Raw genomic sequence first — 9848 nt, 5'->3', positions numbered from 1 at the left:
CGATTTGATGCTTTTTTTGATATTGCATAGCATAAAACGCAATCATGTAGAACCGTTTTATTATTATCATCTACCCTTTTTGTGATAACATGTTTGGATTGCGATATAGGTTGCGGAGATGACAGATCTAGTAAATTCTTAGTAACGGAATGATCGGATATTTATATTTTTATTGGTAGCTTCTTTACAAACAATGAAGGCATTTACTACGGAAAGTCCAAGTAAGAGTTCAACTCCCAATTTCCTATACCATTTTAAACCTTTGCGAAGGGTATTAGCACAAGACGCCATTTGGTCAGACAGATCCAATGCCCGATTTGCCCTTATTATACTCAAACACTGCCAATGGCTTTTCTGTTGCCCGCCTTGTAGATCTCGATCGTCGATTAGTCGATGGCTCATCAGGATTAATTTGTTCGTTCAAAGTGGATACCATGACTGGGGCATGCTTCGTAGAAAGCATTCTGATATCACGTTTGTCTTTCCACTTCAGCACAACTATACCATTGGATTTTTCTCTAGCCACTACTTCGCCTTTCTTTATAGGAGCACCCATTAATTCTTTTCGGAAATATTTCTTGATGACAAGGAGTATACTGACAACATGTGTTTTTTGATTTATCATTGAACGAGCCAATTCATAGCTGGTGTAAAAGTTGTCTACATATAACGTTCGACCTTCTCCTTTCAATTTAGCGCTTATATCTTCGCAAATGTTTTTCGCCAAACCGAATTCCCAGTTGATGACTTGCCAGAATGTATTTTTACTGACCAAGTATCCTTCGGTAGAGCAGAGTTTAAAATGCTTTATACCATAAGGATTAGCCTTGTTTGCTATATATTTTCGGAAACTTAGTCTGCCTCGCCATGGAATAAGGGTCTCATCAATTACTATATTTTCACCTTGTACGTTAAGTCTTTGATATCGCATTTGAAGCATGTCCATTAGCGGTTGTATTTTACCAAGTCGATCGCCTGGTAAAATTGAATTGTTGTATGAGAAGTGCATGAAACTAAGCAACAACTGAAAACGATTTCGCGACATTATTTTTCCCGAAATGGCAAAGTTGTACAGAAATTATTTGGGCCAATAATCTTTTACCAGTTTGCACATCTAAAGGCCAAGCGCTTTAATTTGACACCTCATTTTTGAAAATCGAACGAACGGCGCAGATTTTTATGCGTAACAAAAAATGCCTTCGCGTTTTATGTATATAGGTAGATACGACTTCTACCAAACCCATCCGCAGCAGAAGGCCGAGGAATTTCTTCATTTCAAAGTTTGTTGTTGACATCCAATTTTTTTCGAGAAGATCTGGTAACAGTGTGTTGATTAAAATATTCTTGCACATATTTATTAGTTTCCGTGAAAATTAAATCAATAACTTCGTTGTCAACGAATAGGATAAATGCGTCCAAAACAAGCAATATTTTTTGAAATACATTGTTGCAAACCTGATCGCCCAGTGAATGTGAAAGACTTCTAGCGCGAAGAAAATTCAATTCAAATGTCGTTCGTTTCAGAATCTACTGCGTTTGATAAGCTCGTTGCTGCGGGTTCGTGCTCATCCATGTCCAAATCGTCTTCAGTATCGTAAATACCAATATTATGAGCCGAGTCCGCCTCATCAATCAACGAGTCATCGCAAGAAAAATCATCATCGCTTGTTTCCAAAACCTCAAGTATTTCACATTCCCTAAGGTTTCGTTTCTCCATTTTTTGCTGTTACAAATAAATCTACAAAATTAAAAATAAAAACAAAGTAAACAAAAAATATATCAAAGTAAAACCAATGAACACAAAGTAAATAATAAAATAGCAAAAAAATCGCGTCGTGCATTTTCGTACGACAGCGATTTTTACGATTCCACTTCCATCGTACAGTGCCATGTCGTACAAAAACGTACGACATATACAAATGTTATAAAATCCAAGATAAACCACAAAACATTTCAGGAATGGCTTAGAAATTAATATATGCTATTTTCACATAATTTAATATCAAAAAATTTGCTTGGCACCCGGTGAAGGCTTTCGTCAAATCCGCTTGGCACTCAATGTGATATAGTAAAAGAGAGCACAAGGTTTGTTGAGTTTATTTTTAGGTAATTTACTATAAGTCTCCGGTATTCTTACTTTAGTGTGTTCTAACTATGGTTGCCGAATGACCGTTTTCGTTTGTACCATAATTTTCCTTTAAATATTCCCAAATGAAATTTTTTAGCCGAATTTGTAATTTTTGGTAGGTTAATAGTTGAAATTAAAATTTTATAATTTCAAAGGTACATTTGTAGCTATAGAATATCGACTAAATATTTTTTTGGATCACGGACGGGTGTTTGGAGGAGATTCTCTTATTTTTGAAAGTGGCGTTTGCGCTGGTAGATTTCATATGAACAGCGTTAATTTATTACAGAGAATGGCAGTTGTTTCTTATTTATCAATTACTAGATTTTGTTGCTATGATATGCAAATCTCGCAAACTGGCAACGCTGGGAGTTCAACAAATCTGTGCCAACTGACGTCATTTGGAAATTCCAAGTTAAGCCAAATACTTCTTCCTCTTTATCTGCTACAACCTGCGGGTTTCGAGTTGAATACTTTCAAAGTTGGAGCATCGGTGTCCATTCGGAGGACATGACCTAACCAGCGTAGTCGTTGTATTTTAATTCGCCCGCACTATGTCCATATTTTTGTAAGGCTCATCGTTCCATCGTCTGTGGTATTCGCCATCGCCAACGCGCAAAGGTTCGTATATCTTCCGCAAAATCTTTCTCTCGAATACTCAAAGAACCGAATTTTCTGACGTAAAACGTCTGTGCCTTGCTTCAGCGCACTTGTGCACAGGGGTATTCTTACTTTGTTCGTATAACGGTTGTTTGCAACAGCCTAAAGGAATCGAGATAGATACGGACATATATATGTTTATAATAAATTACTCAGAATGAAAAGAGAAGCCATGTCTGACCGTGTACACCATAACGATAATAAAAATTGACATATCCCAAAGAAATTTGGTACAAAGGTTTCCCTGCATCCAATGTAGGTATTGAAAGCGTGCGTAATCGAACGGTTTACACGCCCACCTCCAATGTAATAGTATGTATCCAAATTGTTGGAAATTAGTATGTGAAGTTGAATTTTGGTAAAAAATTATATAAATTCAGTATCTCCGTAGCCGCTTCATCAATTCTTGCCAAACTCGATACGAGCCTTGCCTAGCTAAGAAATCTGTTGAAAATCGAGTGTCCTCATAATAATAATAGATTGGCGCTTACACATATGTTAGTGCTTGGCCGAGCTTCTCCTCCGATTTGTGGCGTACGCCTTGATGTTGTCACACAAAGAGGAGGGACCTACAGTTTAACGCCGACTCCGAACGGCGATTGTATTTTTATGAGAAGCTGTTTTCCATGGCAGAAATACACTCGGAGGTTTGCCATTGCCTGCCGAGGGACGACCGCTGTTAAGAAAAAACCTTTTTTCTATTTTTTTTTCGATGTTGCTATTACCAGGGGTTGAACTCAGGCNCCTCATGCTAGCCAATAATAGCATAGGTCACCTGCATATCCATATGCCTTGGATCCATTGATATTTAGCTTTTCGACAACCAGTGCCTCTGTCAGAAAACCACCGGCCGAATTCAGTAGTCGAATAGACTTTTCGATTTGGAGGGCAGTTGAAAAAATACCCGCCCCTACGCCAATCTATTTTTGAGTTGTCCATAAAAATAGATGCTTCGAAACGTTCAGAACAAACTGCAACCTTCCACTCCGTTGTTAATGCAAAGATTATCCTCCTGTTGCTGCCTTAACCACGTATCTACAACTTTTTGGAAAACTAATATTAGATAGATTAAGCGTCACACTATTTGAAATTAAAACAAAGACTAAATCTGGGTGTTCCCTAGTGTTAGTCGAACCAGAAATATTAAGTGTATTTCTATTGTTCCAGATACGACGTTAACGCAGAAACGGAATGTTGTACCGAAGTAGTTACATTTTTCATGAATGCTTGGGCCGTTGAAATGGCACAGGGTACGTCCATGCCCGTAAACGTACGCTATTTCTACATCGGTCCCGTAATCACAATTCAAGCTGAACTTTCTACCCTTAAATTGTGAATATGTATGTTTTGTGGTTTTACCACCAAATCAGATAACCGTATACAATAATTGGACGCATCAACGATTTTCACATCCCTAGCATAAGATCTCGGTGTACACCGCACTTCTTACCTAGATTTTTTTTAGAAGAATAAAGGCATTTTTAACACGATGCATTGGGGTAATTTCCAGCTTAGTTTCGGCATAAAAATGACTCCCAAATACTTAGCACAAAAGGAAAGAGAGTATATGTACGTCCATTCAAGGAAGATAGGTTAAAATGAGAAATAATTCTCTTCCTAGTGCATATTTATTAGCAGTTCAGTCTACGAGAGGATTACGTTGGGCCCGTAGCTGTCTGTCCAAGAACCCAATTCCCCTTTTCCGCATTCAGTTTATTACTAACTAGCAGGATCCCATTTTTAACACGGGCCTAACATTTGCGACATATTCTGTATTTGACTAGCTTCGAAGATGCTGAGCCAAATATTTTTGAAATACATAAAACATGAGCAATCATAAAAAACAGTCGCCACACAGTCCAGATATTGAAGCAATTAAAAAATAATATATATAAAAATATAAAATATATATAAAAATAATAATAATAATAATAATGTCGCAGCACCTGTGAGTTTTGTTGAGCGTTGGAGGCCGTAAAATGGCGTAAAACCTGAGTGCCCAGTACACGTGTGACACAGATACGATGAGTCAATGAGCGATCGTCGAACGCTTAACCGCCAATTGAAAACGGCGCAAAGGAATTGTTTGGCTGACAGCCAACCTTCGGAACAAACGAAATTAGTTGGCAACAAAAATAGCACCTTAACGCATATGGACATACATACTAGGGCATTCAATCCCGGAGCATTTTAACAATCCCAGGATTTTGGAAGTCGAAAAATTCGAATGCCGAGATGCAGGGATTTTTCGGGATTTCGACTTCATCACAACTTTTGAATTTAGCAGTAGGTTCGCCTTTTTTAAACGACACAGATTCATCGTCACAATTTTTGGTCTCAAAGGGAACATAATGCACCTCAGTCAAAGGCTCCGTAATTTAGCGTCTAAATATTTTTAGAGTATTCTTAAATATCTATATTAATTGTAAAAAAAATTTACTAATATTTTCAGAAATTCTTTTTCACAAACCGCCATTAAAATAAAATGAGGGACAACTCTTCCACACTGTAACATCTTGTCGTGTTTTCAATTGCTATCAGATTTTTCGTTACTAAACAGTTCTTGCACAAAACGTTTGGACAAGTACACTTATTGAGGTAGGTTCTGAAATTCACTTCCGAGGGCAAATGGCTAAAGTTCACTTTGAATAAAAATTTTGGTTTTCTGTATTTCTCGTTTTTCATGTCAAAAGAATTAATGTTCTTGTTTTCAAGATCCTTTCATTCTGAAAATGAATCAGTAAAACTCTCGGGAACCCGGAGCTGTAATCGCGGGATTTCGGAACATGGAAAAGCGTACGGGATTGAATGCACTAGTTCATACATATATTATGTAGACAAGTATGTATATACAAGCATACATACAGCAGTCAAGTTAAGCGATAACAGCTGACCAAGTAAGAGTGTGCCACACAAAAAAAAGAAAAGTTAAATGAATAAAATAATAAATGAAAGCTATTTAAATAAACTCAGATAAATTTAGAAAATTTTCTTACTTTTTAATTTTCTATACGTCAGTAGACAACGATTTTACATCTAGAAGTATGACTATGCTTATCCCGCAGCAATCGTTGACAACATTTTCAGTTTAAATTAACAGGGCAATTCTGGCATTCGTCTTTCAACTCGTTACAGTCTTTCGAAAGGCAAAGTTATTTCATTCGATAATTATCACTACTGGCAAATATCTTGAAAGCTCTTTTCTGTCTTCCAAAAGACTAATTGAAGGATCTGCTAACGAGGACGCCTTAGCGTTAATTTGTTTGACTTTTAGAAATACGCTTTCTAAAAATTCAATTTAATGAAGCATACATACATACATATTAAAACTATAAAAACCTAATTATACATTAAAACCATAGAAACTTAAAGTCAAAAGAAAAAAATTAAATAAATTAAAAAAGAGAAGAAAGAAAACTAAATAAAAGAGAATACGAAATTCAATTAAAAAAAGAAAAAAAAATATTAAATAAATTTCTAAAAATTAAATGAATTCAAAAAATATATAGTCCAATAACAATAAAATCTTAAAATTAAATTCAAAAATTAAAAAATGTTATTAAAAAAAAACGAAAAAATTTCCTCTGTCTGAATTCGAACCTAGTTTCTCTCGAATGGTACGCCAGGGCTTTGCTCTCTCGGCCATTNATATTAAATAAATTTCTAAAAATTAAATGAATTCAAAAAATATATAGTCCAATAACAATAAAATCTTAAAATTAAATTCAAAAAATAAAAAATGTTATTAAAAAAAAACGAAAAAATTTCCTCTGTCTGAATTCGAACCTAGTTTCTCTCGAATGGTACGCCAGGGCTTTGCTCTCTCGGCCATTGTGACTGTATTTGGTCTGTTCCTATGAACTTCGGACTAAAACCTGTGGAACTCTCAAACCACAATTTTACTCTCTCAAGTGAGAGTAAAAGAAGAATAGATGCAGAAGTGTACGGGAACCAATGTTCCCAGATTTTTTTTTAAAAGCTGTAGATTTTCGGAAAAAAAACTGTAACCTCCAAAAACGACGACAGCTTTTAAAAGAATAAGGTTTGTTTTCTTTTAATTTTGTCAAACATAAATAACAAAAAAAAACATTTAAAACAAAATGGCCTAAACTAGGGCTGTGAAATTAATTGATTATTCAAAATTTTAATTAATCATAAAGTAAATAACTCAATTATTCGATTAATTGGATTTTGTGATTACTCAAAAGTTCAATTACTCGAGTAACCAAGATTTTNTATAAATAACAAAAAAAAAACCATTTAAAACAAAATGGCCTAAACTAGGGCTGTGAGATTAATTGATTATTCAAAATTTTAATTAATCATAAAGTAAATAACTCAATTATTCGATTAATTGGATTTTATGATTACTCAAAAGTGCAATTACTCGAGTAACCAAGATTTTGATTAACCAAATACAAAAATATATGAGTAATTTGATTTATGATTAATCAACATTATGAGTAAAATGAGTAATCAACATTTCAAAGTACTGTTTACATATAAAGCAGTTAAAGTTCCTTGATACTTTGAAAACAAAATTTCTGTTTTCAAAAATAATTTTTTCATGTACAGAATGTAAAAAAGAAAANAAACAACAGCAGTTAAAGTTCCTTGATACTTTGAAAACAAAATTTCTGTTTTCAAAAATAATTTTTTCACGTACAGAATGTAAAAAAGAAAATAAGCATTTTCCAAAGCAAACTCATTTAACGAGCCAAATTAGTTTTTTTTGAGTAATCATATATCAAGTAATTCGATTAATCATCGTTTTGAGTAATCAAAATCTTAATTAATCGAGTAACTGATTAACCGGAAAACTGATTAACCACCTTGGTCGAGCAATCGAATAATTGCACAGTCCTAGCATAAACCGTTCNCCCAAATTAATTTTTTTTTAGTAATCATATATCAAGTAATTCGATTAACCATCGTTTTGAGTAATCAAAATCTTAATTAATCGAGTAACTGATTAACCGGAAAACTGATTAACCACCTTGGTCGAGCAATCGAATAATTGCACAGTCCTAGCATAAACCGTTCAAATTATACTAAACTTAACAAAAATAAACTTTACTTTATTGAAAATTAGTTCCATTAGTTTTCGTAAATTGCTTTGTTAATTTTTTTGAGCATTTCATTCGATCCCTCAGATTTAGTACATCCTGAAGCATTTTTTTAAGAAACTTTAGTTCTTAGAATACTAGAGAGTTCTGGGGTTTCAAGTTTATTTATTGTTCTATTCAAATTAATTTGGATACATATGCTTTTGACATTTGCTGTAGTGTTTGGAATGCAAGGGACAGCTGAAAGTATTTGTTTCAAAACAGACAGCGTGCTCCTTCGTCCGTCCTCTTTATCTAAAAACTTTACTTCCAAAAAAACCGAAAAAGAAATTTTAACTTATTCTTTCAAACACGAACATTAAAAAAAAAACAAGTTAATTTGGAGTTTATCTAAACAACTGTAAGCTAGTCTTAAAACTGTTATCTACAGTTAAAACTGTGAATCTGGCAACATATGTGGGCACGCAAAAAGCACTTTCTCCAAAAAAANATCTATTATGTTATCTACAGTTAAAACTATGAATCTGGCAACATATGTGGGCACGCAAAAAGCACTTTCTCCAAAAAAACCATCAGTCGGTTTGTTTACATGTCATTGGTACAAGAGTGATTTGGCTGAAAGATCTCTAAATAATTATTTAAATCTATACAATTAACAATTATTTTGTACATATTCAAATATTTCGTTGTTTACTTCCTTTTTTTAAATATGTTTTGCTTTCACCGCTTTCTGTTTTTGTTGACAAATGCAACCCTGCCTATCATTTGACACTTTTCTTGAATTTGTAGAAAGAAATACTCCGGAATAGATCCTGTAAACTTCTGAAAAGGAAAAGTTGCTCAGTCACTCTCTCCCAGTTACAGGTTTTTTGTTTACACTGTAGTAATCGGAATTAAAAAAAAAATGTGTGGTAGATTTAAAAAAAAGTGGTAGTTCTCAGGTTTTGGATCAAAGTTTGTACAACAGTTAAAAAAATTGTGCAAGGTTTCACCTAAATTGCAAACATTTTTATTAGAATCTGAAAAAATTAATTTCAGTATAATAAAGTGCAAGATTGAAGTTGCTAAAAATAGCGTTGAGTTTTGGGAATTTTTTTTCCTTGACAGTGTAAAGTAGTTCCATACATAACATTTTTCAAAAATATATTGAAAGATTTCTGCAACATTGCGGAGTGCTGCCAGCTTTTCTTTTTATCACATCACGATGTAGCGATCAAATGTGGCACGTTCCAGAAACCACTACTTGGGACTTGCCGAATTTTTAAAATTCTCAAGTAAAAGTAAACAACGCTTTGGAAACTTTAAATGCACTGAAATTTGCTAATACTTTCACCAAAATCGTAATTTTTTAACATTTTCGCTATTAATTCTTTTTATTAATCATATATTTTGTTTGCAATTTAACACAATAAAACCACGTTTCCTGTCGAAAAATTGAATATTGAGAAAATTTCCTATTTTACAGTTTATTTTATCTTCCCATTCTGCCTGCTAATATGTGGTAGATTTCAAACCTTGTGTGGTAGATGCTCAAAAAAGTGGCAGATCTACCTAAAATGTGGTAGAAGTTCGATCACTGGTANGTTTTGCTCTTAAATTTATGAAAATTATATCGAGCAAAAATAAAACTACTAAGAAACGCTAATATGTGGTAGATTTCAAACCTTGTGTGGTAGATGCTAAAAAAAGTGGCAGATCTACCTAAAATGTGGTAGAAGTTCGATCACTGGTATACAGACTAACTGTTTTCTAAAATATTTTTTCACCGTTGACTTGGAATTTTCCATATAGTTATGCATATGTATGTATGTATTTATTTTTGATGGCAATAAATTTTAATACCCATTATATACCAGTTACTGATGGATAAAAACAGCGATAGCACGTATTTTATCTTCGAACATAAACGCCGATAATCTTCATTGCACTTGGTTTATATGAACGTACTTTATAAAATGACCAATCATTTAGATAAACGTTTTCAAAGTGACAAA

General features: G+C 33.8%; 1 protein-coding gene across 1 annotated transcript; it reads right to left on the bottom strand.

Moving 5' to 3' along the window:
• Positions 1-295: 295 nt before the first annotated feature.
• On the bottom strand, positions 296-1045 carry LOC108365794 (piggyBac transposable element-derived protein 2-like). The gene has a single exon (XM_017619954.1). It carries the CDS (start codon positions 1043-1045, stop codon positions 296-298), a length of 750 nt encoding a protein of 249 aa, XP_017475443.1.
• Positions 1046-9848: the final 8803 nt, after the last annotated feature.

Source organism: Rhagoletis zephyria, unplaced genomic scaffold, assembly GCF_001687245.7.
Source record: "Rhagoletis zephyria isolate East Lansing unplaced genomic scaffold, Rhagoletis_zephyria_1.1 Rzeph_scaffold_01999, whole genome shotgun sequence".
NCBI classification, from domain to species: domain Eukaryota; kingdom Metazoa; phylum Arthropoda; class Insecta; order Diptera; family Tephritidae; genus Rhagoletis; species Rhagoletis zephyria.
This window is presented reverse-complemented; position numbering and strand designations above follow the sequence as displayed.

Coding starts and splice junctions, on each gene's coding strand:
- LOC108365794 (XM_017619954.1), bottom strand. CDS start 1,045: ATGTCGCGAAATCGTTTTCAGTTGTTGCTTAGTTTCATGCACTTCTCA.